The following is a 16,692-nucleotide window of genomic DNA, read 5'->3' on the forward strand; positions in this document are numbered from 1 at the left end:
CACACACACACACACACACACACACAGCCTTTCTCCATGGTGTATTTATGTAATTTGTTCCACAATTTCTCTCCACACCTCCTCATACAATTTGTCAGGTCAGTTCACATCAAAGTCATAAGTGGAAGACAGGAGAAGGAAGACATGTTGAGGAGGAGATGCTGCATTACATTAATACAAATGAGTTAGTAGGAAAACAAAAGTAAATGGAAAGTTCATTTTTGGGCCAATCCAAAGAGTTGAGCAATAGGATGTTTCAGATAAGATGAGAATAAAGCAATCTATCCTGACATCTAGTGGATATGGAATGGAACTGAGCATGGTGGAGTAGTATGCATGCAGTGTATCTGTCTGTTTCTTTATATAATGTGCAGACCTATGAGCCCCCTTCCCCCATACATCATATGTAGGTCAAGGCCTACGTAAGAATTACATAAGTAGGCCTACACAACTAAGAATTTACATGTGTTACCCATGTTGACCGGCTGAAGGAGACCAGAGATTCTTGATGAGCATCTCTTAAGAGATGTTCAAAAAAAGGCAGTGCTTGTCACCTTATTCACTGAAGTGAAGTCACATACTGTGTAAAATTATCTGAAGTCTAATTGGAGTGGTTAAGTATGTTTCCATTAAAACAATTACGCTTGGTGCACTATTAGGAAACTTTATGTAGCTTAATCATTAAATAAAACATACTTTTCTTAAACACAATTGTAAAGGTTTATTTAATTACACTGCAAAATAATGGTAGTAATGGCACAATTTGAATAATGTACGTATATTAACAACCTGCAAAATTCTGTAATTTAAATATATGCTACTTTGGCAAAGGGTGGGAAAACTCCGAGAAAACGGAGCGAAATCGAAATACATGATCGCACTGGATTACCCGAGCGCCTTCGGTGCTACGTCATTCGATGAACATGTGTGATCCCGCTGGGCCACCGTACTTGTTGTGTTTGTTTTAGTCAGAGCAAAGATGGCGAACGAACTGGACAGAGTGCGAATCTCAGCTGCGGAACTCCGAGCTGAAGCGTCGAGTACATTTAACACAACCGACAGTCAAAAAGGTGAGGGGAGGTGAAGCGCACACCGGGGACGGAAGCATTTGCGGGAAAAGTCGACAAATGGAGCGGAAGAAGTGCGCCAAGTCGGCTGAAAGTAGCCCACGGAGCTGCTAAGTTTGAACCGAGCTAATGTTGTTAGCAGGCTAACTTGGCTATCTGTCTATTCTTTGGTCCCGCGCGGTTTGTTTTAAACGTCTTTCAGCCGCACACACGCACGACTGTTGTAACGGTTAAACAATATATTTTTTTAAAGCTTCAACACAGACTTCTTGGGTTTTCTCATAACTCTTAAAGTAAACTCGCACCGGATGAATCTAAACATTAAACTGTATCGTTAAATTGTGTGAAGATCGAAAAGCTCGACTGTTGTCCTCGTGAGGCGTCGGTTACCGTTGAAGAACTTCGCCTGACGTCAGCCGAACATGACGTATATGTTTTGTTTAGGTCCAAGGACAGAGGGTTTTATTTGAAAACTGAACATAATGATAGTCAAAACATACGTGTGTGTGTTTCTTATGCGGTGAGAAATATCACAGACTCATTTGTAGCAAAAGTTGCACGGTTCTTTTGCCTACTTTGCTTTTATAATTTCAGTGACTCGGTTCCAAAACCAAAACTGAGTTAACTCAAGAAAGGCTTTATTTTTTGTCACTGTCAACATCCTGAGTTAATAGATGGATGTGATGTATTCCTCTGCAGAGGTCCTCTCTTTTGGTCAAAAATACACGAAATAGGCAGGCTTGCTCTGGGTGACATCTTTATTGAGTCAGTCCAACATACATCAACTTAATGTCAGAAACTATGTGTGAACTGTGTGAAGTTTACCGTAATTTACTGAGCCCCTTTAAGAAATCTACTGTATTTGTGATTGGTTTTTGGTTGTAATGGGCTTAATGCTGTGTGCCAAAGACAAGACAATGCTGGAAAGTACTGAGTGGCACTGTTGTTTTTGGTCTTTGCATTAGATTGCTTGACAAGAAGTGTGCTACGTTAATGATTGGCTTTGACTGTCAGTATCTTATTTTCTTTGTCTGTGTGTTTTCTTTCTTCAGAGGAACAACATGGATCCAAGCAACATAAGAAACGTGAAGGAAAGCGCCCCGATCTGCAGCGCTACCATCCGCTACCTGGACATGGACGGCGTCACCATGACAGTGAGGAGGGAGAACCTGGTTTTGTACATGAACAGGAAACAGCATTGCAGGGTGAGCAAGCGGCTGTCTCTGAAAATGTTTCAGAATTCACTGACAGTGGAACTGCTACCGACAAAAGGGAAGAGGACAGGATGAGAGGTGACAGTAGTAACACCCAGAACTGTAGAAAGGGCAGCCACCCACAGGCTAAAATGGAAGAAAATCAAGAAAAAGGCTGTACTGAAAATCATAGAGACCAGGAACCTGTTGGAGCTGCCAAACCAACGAAGAAAGCTCGTAAACCCGACCGACAGTTTTATCAACCTGGGAGCCGTAGAACCACCCAGGAGAAGGATTGTGGGGTGGGAAGAGAGCAGGATAGACCTCCCCCAAGGAAGCATGAGCAGAAAACTGAGACGGAGTACCAGATGAGCGCAGGGGAAATGGAGGTGAACAAGAAACCATCTACACCGAAACAGGGAGGGAAAGGTAAAGAAGTAAAAGGTATGCAAGAAAATGTAAAATTGACTAAATCCAGTGAGATTAACAGAAATCAAGGAAGCCAAGATGTTCAGAAACCCCCACTACCCTCTGATGCTTCAGTTGAGAAAATCACTAGCAAAGTGGAAAAACTCAGTGTTAAGGAAAAAGGTAAAGGAGGATGTCAAGGACAAGATTCTGAAGAGTTGAGCAGCAGGAAAGGGCACATGACTGATAAGGGAAGACGAGGTCAAGGGGGAGGAGTAAAAGAGGAAGAAGAAAAGCAAGAGAAGAAGAAAGAAAAGGGAGTTCGAAAGAAAAGAGGAGGGGAGAGGGAAAAAGAGAGGAATCAGGATGCCAGAAGAGGGGATGATGATGTAGGTGGTAGGATGAAGAGTGACCAGGGTAAAACTGAGAAAGAGAGAGACAGGAGAGCAGCAGACACAGATAGGGATAACAAACCAGCTAAGACAGGAGAGACGCACCAAAACAAAGGAAGAGAGAACTGCAGAGAAAGCAGAAGAGGAGACAATAACAACAACAACCGGTCAAGAGAGATGGATAAAGTCGAGAAGGCGGGGAGATACGCAGACGCTACCGTGGCTGATCGAAACAAATCCAGCGCAAACATGACATCATCAAAACGATATTCCAAATCAGATATCAGACGCTCACGGAATCGAACCTACAGCAGCAGCTCCACCAGCAGCGTGACCAGCCTGGACGGTCCAGCACTCGGGCTGGACGCGGAGAGCACCAAGTGGTCCCGCCTGCAGCCAAAGCACAATAACAAGGAGGAGATCGGTCACAGCGGGGACGGGCGGAGGAGCCATCTGCAAAGCTGGACAGCCAACGGGGAATCATCCACAGAATCGATGGAGGGGAGTGAGATGAGTGACGTAGTCGATAGACGGAGGAGAAGAAGAGGTGGGGAGGAAGAGCTCAATGCCGTGAGGCGGAGGGAAGAGAGGAACAGACTGAAGGGAAACAAAGGCGGGGGTCGAGGAATCCTGAGGGTTTCTCTCGAAAAACATTCAGCGATCTCATCACATGGTGGGGGCGCACCACACAAGCAAGTCGTGGCTCCTCGTGGCAGAGGTGGGGGCATCCTGGTGCTCCCGGCCCGCACCGACATCTCTAACTCCCCCGAAGTTGGGCAAAGACTTCTTTTTGGTGGAATTAGGGGAGGGGCATCTCACGGCGGCAGAGGAGGCCGAGGAGGAGGAGTCAGACGACTCTGGGATCCCAACAACCCAGACCAGAAACCTGCACTCACTGGCACCCAGTCACAGCACAAGTCTCTGCAGCAGCCCGTGTATCTGCAGACTGGGACCGGATATGGACAGCTCCACTTCCTGGACACGGACGATGAAGTAGCAGGCAGCCCCCCAGTCCCACAGGGTGAACACCTTCGAACCCAGCAGGCCGTCGCCATGGCCTACTACAAGTTTCAAAACTCTGACAACCCCTACTGCTACCCCATGCCCGGCAACCCCGGCACCAGCACCAACCAGCGCTACCCATATCCTTATCATATGGGGCCCTACCAAATGGCTCCTCCTAACGGGGTCTACCCAGGCGGCGCCGGTGGGGGGCAGTTCTGTGCCGGTTACAGGGGAGCAAGTTATTCTCAGCAAAGTGGAGGTGGTGGTTTGTCTTTGGAAGAGGCAGAGCAACAAGCCAGAGGGGAGCTGGGGAGGGTGTTGAGGGCTGCGGATACACAGGAGCTACAGCTCAGTAACCTGCTCTCCAGGGACAGAGTGAGCGCTGACGGACTGGATCGCATGGCCAAGCTCAGGTGAGGATCTGAAAGGATGTGTGTTGTTAATGTCTGCCTTGATTGTGTTTTTTATGTTCTACTCTGTTTTATACAACTTGTTTAGCTGTTAGCTCCTCTAGGGAACAATAACCAGCAGACATACTGAAAAAGCAACCGTCCCGTCTTCCTGTTTTCCAGAGCTGATCTTTTGGGGCTGTACGAGCAGGTTGTTCTCACAGACATCGAGTTCTCCGACTCTCAGAACGTGGACCAGGCTCTGTGGAAGAATGTCTTCTACCAGGTCATAGAGCGCTTCAGGCAGTTGCTCAAAGACCCCACCAATGACAACACCCCTCATGTTAGGAACCTGCTTCTCACTCTGCTTGATGAGGTAAGGAATGTGTAATAAATTCAAATGGGGTTAATTGTTTTTTTTGGCAGGGGACAGACTTTGGTGCTTGAGTAGATATACAGCACAGAAGATTAGTATTCAACAGTTAAGTGTTTTTTGTTTTACAGGGTCTGCTCCATCAATTTGAAAGCAAAAGTATGCATGTATACTTCAGTAAAGTCTCAGCTTCAACTTAGTATGTTTTCATTTACATAGAAAGGACTGTGTGGCAGATGTAGACCTTTAACACACAATGCCCAAAGTGAAGGAGTTTAAAAGTAATTTGACTGATTAAAATAAATGTTAACAAAATAATCATATTTAATATATGTTTTTAGAAAATATAGTTTGAAGCCTGTTTGCTCCATGGTGATGCTTCTTCCACTTCAGTGTACCCAGTCAAGGATGTTCCACCTCCTGACTCTAAGTCAGGCACACAGACTCTCCTTAGAACCAGTTCTTGAAGCTGTTCTCAGATCAGATTGTGCCACATTTACACTCTTTAAACACGTTATCTATCTAGCAATACGCACGTGCACTCCTCTACCACACACAGGTAATTTTATGTGATTACAGATACACACATGCACATACACACATTGCCGTGTCAATCTCTGAGTCTCAGGCCAGAGCCACAGTTAATCTACTGCTGATCCCGATTCCCGACCCCCCATACATTTATAACAAGTCTCTGTAAAACACAACCACACACGCTAACACACAAGCGCGTACTCCCTTACCACACACACACAGGTCACTTTATGTGATTACAGCTGCTCCATATCAGAGCTCAGTGAAAGATGATCATGTGTCTGTCTGATCAGCTCTGCCTTGACCTTAAGGTTGTGGGTTTGATTCCCATGTTGACAGAGATGGTATGCCGGCAGTAGCCCCCCTGTTCTATCAAAGTTTCCCAGTGGAAATTTTCTATTTAAGAAATGTTGTCTTACTGAATGGTGAAATTTTGTGCAACAGGTGTTTTTTATGCATGCAGCAAAATATGAATTAGAAGAATTCAGAATCACCATCCGCTTGAATGGTCTTTACTCTTCATATTGACAGACAACTCCACCTGACTGTGAGCTGTTGTGTGCATGCATTGAAACGGCTTGCAGCTGTGCAAGACACATTTAGTAGCTAAGTGTCCAATTACTTTGGAGCCGTTGCAATTTGGGCACTATGTGCCAAGAGGGCTATATTTCCCACATATTTTATTACGTATTGACATAAACCCACTCAAATTAAAGCTGAGACTTGGCACTTAAATGCAGTATCCATTATTTTAATTTACCTTGATTGTATTTAAGCAGAGAGCTGTCCAAATACTTACAGTCTGGACTGTACAGTTGTTTAGTATTTGGGTAAACACCTATATATACAGTATGTATCATGTGTGCAGTGTACTGTAGGTAGGTAGTGCTGCAGACGAGATATTTGACCAGTGTGTGAATGTCAGTTTAATCCTTTTCCATTTGTGGACAAAAGCCAGATGTTTTAGCCTGAAGTCCACTCATGCGTTTTCAACAAAGCTTAAATTATATTTTAATATCTTGTGGTGGAAACAGGCCACAATAAATTCTGTCATTTTTTGTCTTCACTTTAACCTGAACTCGTGTGTTGTGATCATGTTTCACAGGGAGCACTGTTCTTCGATGCGCTGCTTCAGAAGCTGCAGACAGTCTACCAGTTTAAGTTGGAGGATTACATGGACGGCATGGCTATCAGGGCACGGCCTTTACGCAAAACGGTACGGCAATACTCCTTCTACATTGTTTACATTCATGTGGGTGGGATTTATGTTTTTTGTAAAGCTGTATACGAGCAGCCTCACAATTTATGATTTTGAACATTTTGTGTTATTGACCAGTAAGTGATCAGATTTGTTACCAGTAATATAGTTGCTCACAGCAGCTCATTTGCATTTTGTTCTTTATAATGTCCTAACTGGTAACTTATGTCTGTCTTTTTCAGGTAAAGTATGCACTTATTAGTGCTCAGCGCTGTATGATTTGTCAGGGAGATATTGCACGTTACCGGGAACAAGCAAGTGAGTCGGCTAACTACGGCAAAGCTCGCAGGTAGGCCATTGTTTGTGCTGTCTTTTGGTATTGTGAAGTTTTAGGCACATTTAACAGTATGAGATATGTATAAGCATAAAGATAACACATTACTTGGTCAAGAAGCTACATTGTTAAAATTGAGCTTTTCATTAAGTGCTGATTATTTTTGAAGATTCTTGTACAAGTATCAAGTGCTGACAGCTGTAAATGGCTTGTAACTTTCTTAGTCTTGAACTTCTTTCCCTTTCTTTGCTACCTGCTAAAGATATAATAGAGAATGCTCCTTCCCATATATATATATTACTGATGAGACGAGAGCCTCGGTGGATTTCTCTCTTGACTTGACTTTTCCATTTCCTCTCAGCTGGTACTTGAAAGCCCAGCAGATTGCCCCGAAAAATGGACGCCCATACAATCAGCTGGCTCTGCTGGCAGTCTATACAGTAAGTGCTGTGTAGTAAGTAGGGGAGGCAAATTGTAAGGGGGGTGTTCAGGTGGAAATGTTGTACAAACATGTTTAGACATGCTGATGTGTCGTGATTGTATTCCTCCTGGTACGTCTTATATTTTGTGTAATGACCTGTTGGCACTTTTGCCTCCTCTCTCACTTACAGAAGCGGAAGTTGGATGCTGTGTATTATTACATGCGCAGCTTGGCAGCTTCCAACCCCATCCTGACTGCAAAGGAAAGCCTGATGAGTCTGTTTGAAGAAGCCAAGCGCAAGGTTAGACATACAATTTGGTCATTTAGAAAAATGTTAACACAGTAATTTGATTGATTGATTGATTGAAATTCTTTATTCAGTCACATCACACAATAGCAAACATTATCGACACAAACACAGTAATTTGCATAATAAATTACCTTACTAGCATGACTGGTTAAGCTTACTATAATCTGGTGATTATCCCGAGACTTAAGGCACCGCAAGTGTCTCTTGTTGACAGATTTTGTTCTCATAGGCGGAGCAACTGGAGAGAAGGAGAAGACAAGAGCATGAAGGAGGTTCAAAGGGTCCAGCAGTAAGAGGAAGAGGAAGAGGGGAAGAGGGAGCCCGTGTGGAGATTTGGGTCCGCCCCAGCGGACAAGCAGCAACACCGTCCTCGCAGAGAGGAGGCAGCGAGTCCAGCAGAGACTCTGAGCAGGATGGAGAGCTGGGTAGTCTCAGCGCTAGTGACGTAAGATTGCTTTCCTCCTTTCTTCCTTCCTGTGTCTCTCTCACACACACGCTATGAACATGAAAGATGCGCTGCCTGTGAGTGTGGTTTTTTAGTTAGGTTATAGTTAGAGTTAAAATTATTACACACAAAGCTGCTAGTGCATACAGATGTTTTTGTATATGTAATTTTCCCTGTCCCTCAAATGTTCCTCTTATTCAATATGGTCTTTAAATTTCTGATGTTATGATATAACATCATACAAGTTAAAGTTAAAGAGTTAAACATTTCTAAAAACATGTTTACATTTTCCCATTATATGTTATTACATGTAGACTAGTTGGCAACACAATAGAATAATCAAAATGAAAGTATTTGAACAGCCTGTACCTGGCCTAAGTGTGAGGGGTGGGGCCTCCCACCAATGGGAGGTGCTCAGGTGACCCACAGCAAAATCATCTGGCTCATTAACAACGCAAATCACGTGTCTCTGTTGTGGTCTGTGGTCAAAGCTTTAGTAGCTCTGATGTGTTTCTTTATTGAACATTTTGCTGCAAATACTTTATTGTGGTCAGGATTGAGCTCTACTAGTGAAAGATCACAGTTTCCTCCACCATCATCTTCTTCACATCCCTCTATCAGTTCTAGTGCAGCATGTTTTTCCAATACTGTGTGCTTTTAAAATGTACCAGTTTTTTGACATGCTATTTCGGAGTTTCAGTGATAAAAACTAAACCGTAAAAAGTCCTACTAAATTGTGGGAAGGAGGTTTCTGCTGATTTACACTCTTTACTTTTAAAGAAGCCTCTTGCCAATGTCTCTGTCTTGCTATTTGTCAGTTTCCTGTTGGGAGACACATCTGTCTGTGTGTCCTCTGTGCCAGCTTCAGTAGCCTTCCAGTCCATTTCCTCCTACCACTATTGTTCATAATACTGGGAGCAATTAAATGGTGATGTCAGCTCCAAACCATGGGCTTTGTCTCTGGATGAGGACAAGTGTTTTCTTGTCAAGTGCTACAGAGGTTGGTGCTAAATAAAACTCTTGGCCAAAGTAATGTTTTTCCTCTTTCCACCTCCTTTTGTCTCCAGCTAAACAAGAGGTTTATTCTGAGTTTCTTGCACGGACATGGAAAGCTCTTCACTAAAGTGGGGTAAGTTCTCACGTGTTCTAGCTTTTACACCCATGCACTGAATGATTTCTAGGCACTGACTATATAATTTAAGAAAAGTTTCTCTGCGTGTCGTAATTATAATGAATACCTGTGTCTTTCTTATACAGCATGGAGTCATTCCCTGGAGTGGTGAGCCGTGTTCTGCAGGAGTTCAGGACTCTGCTCCATCATGGCCCTTCCCTCCTGGGCAGCACGCACCTGCTGCAGATCATCACCATCAACATGTTCACCATACACAACGCCCACAGTAGAGGTGACGCTGCACACACACTCACACATCATTATCATCAAACAACAAACTTAAAAAATTATTCTAATTCCTATAATTGTTACTAGCGATTATTTTATTTTGACCTTTTTTTAAAATATATATTTCAATGTGACTCAATTTAAGAAACACGTTAATTTGTTGTCATGTTTAAACTTGAAGAGCTTGTGGGTTTGATAAGAACTCTTCAACACGTTTAATCTCATCTTCTTACTTACATGTTCATTATTATGCAACAGAGCATGAAGTTCTTTTCCCAAATTGAAACAAGTCAGCGGTCAGATTGAGACAAAGGATCTTGAAGAAATACTAAATTCTTCTCTATGTTTGTCAGGTGAAGACGGAGAAGTGCGTTCGGTTTTACAGGAACAGAGCACTGCCCTGGGTCTTGGCATGTTTGCACTCCTGGTGCAGCGCTGCACAGAGCTGCTCAAGGATATACCTGCAGGTACACACAGTCAGCTCTAGAAGTGTAGCATGTCCACATTTTTATCTGTCTAATATTGTTTAGTGTTCAGCCCAAAGCACACCAGTGGAGATTACTTGTAGAGCTAATAAGTAAACAGTTCAATTATTCTTGTTGTTACTTGGTTTACACATGATTTGGTTTGTGTTACTGTAGAGTGTTTGCAGTTATGTGTCATGTTTTAAAGGTGTCTTCTCTTACTCAGAACCAGTCCCCATGGCAGATGAAGAGGGGGAGGGCAAAGGGGAGGAGGCAGATGGTATGGTGAAGGTCTCTGCCTTCCCACTGGACCTGAGAGAACTACTGCCAAGCATCAAGGTCTGGTCTGACTGGATGTTGGGACACCCAGACCTGTGGAACCCACCACCATGCAGCATAGAGTGAGTATACAGTATAGAGACCTGCATCAACTTATTTTGGAGACTAATGAAATGGTCAACAGTCAACATCAGCAAACAAATGCTAAAAGAGTCACAGAGCATTGTCATTATCATTATAATAGGTTAATTTGTGGCTCTCAACCAGCTCCTTAGTTGTAAAGTATTCCTTGATCTTACCAGCTAGATAAGATGCCAGCTCTGTCTGCTGTTTGGTGCTGAACAGGTAGGGTGGAGTTTGGTTTTAGAGCTTTTTCAGTTGCCTGCTGTGGTCAGAAACAGAATGATGCAAGTGAACCAAAACCATGAAGCTGTGAAGCAAAAGCTAAAACATGAATTAAAAAGCTCTGGAAAAGGCAAGGGAGTCTGCAGTTGAGAGTTCTTTAGCTTCAACACTGAGTTGCATTACACATTGTTTTATGTTGTAAACACGTTTATCAGTTGGCTCTGCTCATGGCCTCGACTGGTACTTCATACCTGAAATACCAATACCTCAACACCACTTGTGTCTTTCTCTTTCCATCAAGTGGCAGCCCTGACGTCTGGCAGTGCCTAGCTGACCTGTGCAACGTGCTGGCACGCGTGGACCACGGGGAGCTGCCGCTTTACAAAGTTGATAGCGAAGAAGTTGAGGGAGATGATGAGTTGACTGTGCTGCAGTTGAAGGAAGACAGGCTGCTGGCTGGTTTTGTACCACTACTGGCTGCGCCACAGGAGCCGTGTTACACAGACAGACACACTGACATGGTGAGTAGCAGGCAAAGGTGTCTGTCATTATGTTGAAACACTACTGATACTCTTCTGCCATCATGTACTTGCATTTTATCTTTTACTGTGTGCTGTGAGCGCCAATAAATAAAAGGTGTTATTATAACCTTTTACCTTACCCTCTAATTCATCATCCTCTCTGCTCTTATATCCCTATCCTACTTTCCCAGGCAATAGCAGCAGACTGTAAGCGAGTGACTGTGCTCAAGTACTTTCTAGAGGCTCTGTGTGGACAGGAGGAGCCTCTGTTGGCCTTCAAGGGAGGCAAATACATCTCTGTGGCCGCTTCTCCTCTATCTAACCACTCCGTGGATACAAGGAGAAGACAGGATTCTGCAACAGAGAAAGAGGTGGCTATTTTCCTCCTGCTTCTAATTATGTAAATGTAGAAATTGTAGAAAAAAATCTGCCGCAGTTCAGGTTAAAGTTCAAGGCTGTTGTAAGCAGTGGACGCCAAAATTGCTGAAAACGTCTCGGCCGCTAAGTGTCTGTCTGTTTTGCAGGCTGATGATGTCATAGTGGAGGCAGAGTCATCTCTCTCTGCATCAGGAGAGGAGGACGCAGAGGAGGCCGGAGACAGCGAGAATGACATCAGACAGCTGAAAGCACGGCGCCACGCCCTCGCCAACAAACTGGCACAGCAACAGAAGCGCAGGGACAAAATACAGGTGAACCATCAGTTATTGAAATTAGAAAATCCTCATGGAACTTGGATATTAAAGGTTTAGAAAAGTCACTGCAGAACAGAACAGTGGTTAGGATTTCAGGTGATGCAACAATAATTGTTACTGATCAAGCCTGGGTTGTAATGTTGTACAGCAAGTATCAGTTGAATAAGACAGGTTTAAATAGTTGTACAATGTTGTGGTGCAGCTGAATTTCACATCTTGTTTCATGTGTCTGTTCCAGGCGGTGCTGCAGACCAGCGGGCAGCTGGAGCTGGAAGTGAGGCCTCTGTTTTTGGTTCCAGATACCAATGGATTCATTGATCACCTGGAGGGGCTGAAGAAACTCCTTCAGTGTGGAACATACATAATAGTTGTGCCACTCATCGGTATGAGGGTTAAACTTTGTCTTTGTAACATGTTGGAAGTGATAACAATGTTCCCTGTAGAGACAGGAAATGTTTGTTTATGCTTACTCGTGGCGCGTGTTCTCTCCCTCAGTGATCACAGAGTTGGATGGCTTGGCTAAAGGCCAGGACAGCTTTGGTGGACTGGGGTCAGGAGGGCGCAACACTGGCGGCCGTGGCAATTATAATGTCAGCGCAGCCCATGTGCGGTCTGTGCAGGAAAAGGCCCGGCAGGCTGTGGGTTTCCTAGAGAAAGGGTTTGACGCCAGGGAACCTTGCCTCAGAGCCCTGACAAGCAGGGGAAATCAGCTTGAATCTATCGCCTTCCGCAGTGAAGACACCTCTGGACAACAGGTAAGAATGCACTTAAAGGGATAGTTCAACATTTTGGCAAATTGGCCCATTGCCATAATCCCTAGAGTTTTAAGAATAGGTTTGTGTCGGTTATTTTTAGAACGGCAGAGCTGTGAGCTGCTCAGAGCTACACTACGGAGGCTAATGGGATTTCTTGGTTTCCCTCATCAAACTCATCAAATACACAATCCAACAACTCCAAAATGCTCTTGTGGACAAGTTGTGACCTGCACGGGGCGTCGCGTGGCGTAGTGGTTAGAGCGGGCGCCCCATGTATAGAGGCACAGTCCTCGCTGCAGTCGGCCCATGTTCGAGTCCCGCGTCGGGCGCCATTTACTGCATGTCATTCCCTCTCTCTGCCTCCCCGTTTCCTGTCTGTATCAATTGTACTATCTATAAAGGCATAAATGCCCAAAAAATATACTTATAAAAAAAAAAAAAAAAAGTTGTGACCTGCACATTCACCACGCTATGATATAATAACGGAACGTTACACGACAGTTGTTTTAGAGGAAAATGCAGAGAGTTCTTGCCGAAAAACTGCCCCCGACGGGAACGCGCATCAGCGGTTTTGCATGAATTTACCTCGAAAACGACTTTGTCTCGTAACGTTCCGTTATTATCTCATAGCGTGGTGAATGTGCAGGTCACAACTTGTCCACCAGAGCGTTGTGGAGTTGTTGGATTTTGTATTTGATGAGTTTGATGAGGGAAACCAAGAAATCCCATTAGCCTCCGTAGCATAGCTATGAGCAGCTTGCGGCTCTGCTCTGCCGTTCTAAAAATAGCTTGCACCGACAATTAAAGATAACGAACCTACTCCTAAATTTTATCACCTTTCTGATCATTTGGTGTTCAATTATTTTTCAGGGTACCAATGATGATGTTATACTCTCCTGCTGTCTCAACTACTGCAAAGACAAAGCAAAAGATGTCATGCCTGATCAGAGAAGTATGTATGATTGACGCTCAGTCAGTGTTTCTATTTCCCAACTCCCGTTTAAAAATTTTGCGTGAGTAAAACGTAAATTCCTCTAAGTTGACCTCTTAATGTTCTTTGTTCACACAGACGGGACGGTGAAGCTCCAGAGAGAGGTGGTCCTCCTCACAGATGACCGTAACCTGCGCGTCAAAGCTTTGACTCGCAACGTCCCGGTCCGAGACATCCCCGCGTTCCTCAGCTGGGCCAAGGTGGGCTGAACCAAGCAAAAGCTGGAATCAGAGGAACCCAACTGCTGAAGCCTGCTTGCCACTCAGCCAGGAGAGAAGACACACTTAAGCAGAGGAAGAAGAGGAGGAGATTAACAGGGGGAATGAAATGGAAAAAGAAAGCAAAGAACCACTACTTTTGAAATGCAAACAAGCGTAGTGAGAGCAGGGTGGTTTTCCGTGAGCTTTTCCCTCTTGTGATGAAGCGCGTGTGTGTATGTATGTGTTAAGATCAGCGAGCTTCCCCGTAAAGAGACGAGGAGACTTGACAAGTCTCAGGAAGGCTGGACTGGAAGGGAGGAAGGAGGTGAAACCGGAGTGATGTGATTTGTAGGATGTCAGGTCCAGCCTCCAGCCTCTGCGCCTAGTTAGTGAGTGTGCTCTCTGCAAGCGGTATCAAAATTTGAGGTGATGATGGAATGAGCCAGAGAGAGGGAGAGTGTTTAAGGTCATTTAATTGATTAAATACATCAATACTGAAGGCCATAACCGGCACCTCCACACTCCTCTGAGGGCCCAGTCTCATAGACTTCCGTGGCCTCTCCAGCAGAGCTGAGAGAAAGGAAGGTGAGGAGCAGCACAGCTGGAGGATCTGGGTCAGTCCAGTAAGAAGTGGCTGATTGTAGTGAGGGCTGATCAACAGCCCCCGCGCTACACAAGCTTCACCAAGTAACCGTGAGCAGGTATGGTATTCCCTGCCAACCCAGGGAAGTGCTTTACATCTGTTTGCCAACTTGGATCGGTCCTCCAGCTTAAAGCTAACATTAAGTTTGGGTAGTGTAAGAAAATGTTTTAAAAAGTCAACAAAAAACAAAAATGATTGATTTATAATTATTATTATTCTTTTGAACCCATATGTAAAAAAAAGTTTTGTTTCCTTAATTTTTTTTCCATTTTAGACACCCATAATAAGCATCTGCAAAGCTTTCCAGTGTGAACCATTATTTATGAAGTGCAGTTTTTTAAAACTCTGATCTGGGTGCAAAATGAATTTGTAAATAATTAATTTGTGTTTTTGAGCAGTATAATGTTAGATTGGATATATCAAGAGAGGTCAGGAGATAGTTGGCTTATGCTGAATTTTCAGTTTGAAAAACTATGCTACATGGATTTTTTTTCCCCCTTTGAGCAAAATTGGACCCATTTATCATTTAAAATGGTATAAAACAGAACTTTACAATTACTGTTTGGCCCAGGTGACTGTGACTTTGCAGATACTTCATTATTGAGTACCACTGGTGTCTTATCAGTCTTTTTTCATAACATGTTTTTAATCATTATCCATTATCATTATCCGTTTTCCTCTTCACAGTGTCACTCCTCTTTTTTTTCCAAGGTCACTTATCCACTTCTGTTTGGTTGAAATAAAATACATGTCACAGAAGACCATACATTACAGCCAGCTAGAGCCCCATGAAGTTCAAACCACACCTCACCAGCTCATCGTCAACAAACATGAACACAAAGGTAGCGTTTGCAGTTTTGCTTGCTCTTCATTGCTTTGGGAGATGCTGAGTTAATTCACTGTATATTTCTACAAGCTGTTGAGTCAGTGTCTTGATGTTCAAAGCGGATATAATCTGCACCTCTGCCTTCTGTTATGTCACTTCATACACAATTCATTCCCTTACATGCAGTGTGCTCATATGGATTTTAAATAGTGCTGTATTGTATGTAACAGTTGCCGTCCTTCTTTCTGTATCCTGTATCTTTTCAGCCAGGCTTGTATAACTTCCGTCAGCAGTTGATGTTTCTGTATTTGTGTGAGCTATTAGACAGGTTTATCCTTCTGTTCAACACCTCTGTTGTAAGGCCTGCTGTGTAGCTTCTGTCAAGTGGCAGTGCATCAGTGTTTTTTGTGTCAGCAAGTGCAGTAAAACAATTGACATAACACAAACAACTTTTTCATCCTCCCATCATTAAAAATGTTTTGAAGGCATTTGTTTTTAGCTCATTAATGTGAAAATTAACTGCTGACATCTTGACTTGTAATAACAGTAATGGTGCAGGTGTTGCTGAAAACATCCTCCTGTGTCCCAGTTAGATACGACTCACAGTGAACCAGCATGTGCAGTGCCATGACCCTGAAACCAAAGCAGCTAAATGGTATTTTGCCATCATTTTATTATTTATGTTTTTCCCTCTCTTTATAACTTAACTACAAACAAGTGGAATTTTGAGGTCTGGACAATAACAAATGACTGCACTGAATTTAAATGATTTGCATACACACATTAGTTAAGACCATGCAAATTATGGCAATAAAATGAGATGGGATCCATTCAGATAAAATGTATGTACGGTAATAAACAAAACATGCATACTACAACCACATTATCTGCATAAAATATGGAAATCACTTGTTATACCAATACCTTTACATGAGAGCCCTCTTGTGGTGGTTGAGGATAATGCAAGTGAAAGTGAATTCACCAAGGAGACAAAACCACATTTTTGGTGTAGCATTTAAATACAGGGAATATATTAAAAACTCACAGAGACAAACAAGAGGAAATGTAAAGCTCAACCATACTGAAATGATTAAATATGGTAGTCATTTATGAAGAACAGAACAGAAAGGTTAATGACCACAATCTGTATCTAGACACGGCTCAGAAGACTGAACTGCTCTGGTTCAGTCCTGATTTTCTATTCTTAGAGCTGACATATGGTAAAATTTCAAATTCCCAATGACGATGATGGAGAGCAAGGCCCACAGACACAGAGTCAAGCCGGTGCACTCTAACTACCACCAGTAGCATAAGATCAATGCCTGGAGAATACAGTATTCACTGTCACATTTACAGTATGTTTATATAGCCTACCATATATAAAAACAGGCACAATCATCACAAATATACAAAAACTGGGACTGAACACAAATATGTTTCGTCCCAGTTTAAATAAACCCCTGTCTGTATCAGTGGTTGTACCGAGGGATTAATGTATATAAACTCTA

The 16,692-nt window shown here is 43.3% G+C and overlaps 1 protein-coding gene across 1 annotated transcript; it reads left to right on the forward strand.

Moving 5' to 3' along the window:
- The first annotated feature begins 964 nt into the window (after window positions 1-964).
- smg6 (SMG6 nonsense mediated mRNA decay factor) lies at window positions 965-15,640 on the forward strand. Its single transcript, XM_083986109.1, has 19 exons — window positions 965-1,070; window positions 2,120-4,478; window positions 4,638-4,830; window positions 6,467-6,577; window positions 6,802-6,908; window positions 7,255-7,333; window positions 7,505-7,615; window positions 7,854-8,069; window positions 9,137-9,198; window positions 9,327-9,472; window positions 9,822-9,935; window positions 10,159-10,333; window positions 10,858-11,077; window positions 11,269-11,448; window positions 11,602-11,766; window positions 12,008-12,152; window positions 12,265-12,524; window positions 13,395-13,476; window positions 13,594-15,640. The coding sequence occupies exons 1-19, from the start codon at window positions 980-982 to the stop codon at window positions 13,722-13,724; spliced, it is 4,947 nt and encodes a 1,648-aa protein (XP_083842235.1). The 5' UTR covers window positions 965-979; the 3' UTR covers window positions 13,725-15,640.
- Window positions 15,641-16,692: the final 1,052 nt, after the last annotated feature.

Source organism: Trachurus trachurus, assembly GCF_905171665.1.
Source record: "Trachurus trachurus genome assembly, chromosome: 14".
Taxonomy (NCBI): domain Eukaryota; kingdom Metazoa; phylum Chordata; class Actinopteri; order Carangiformes; family Carangidae; genus Trachurus; species Trachurus trachurus.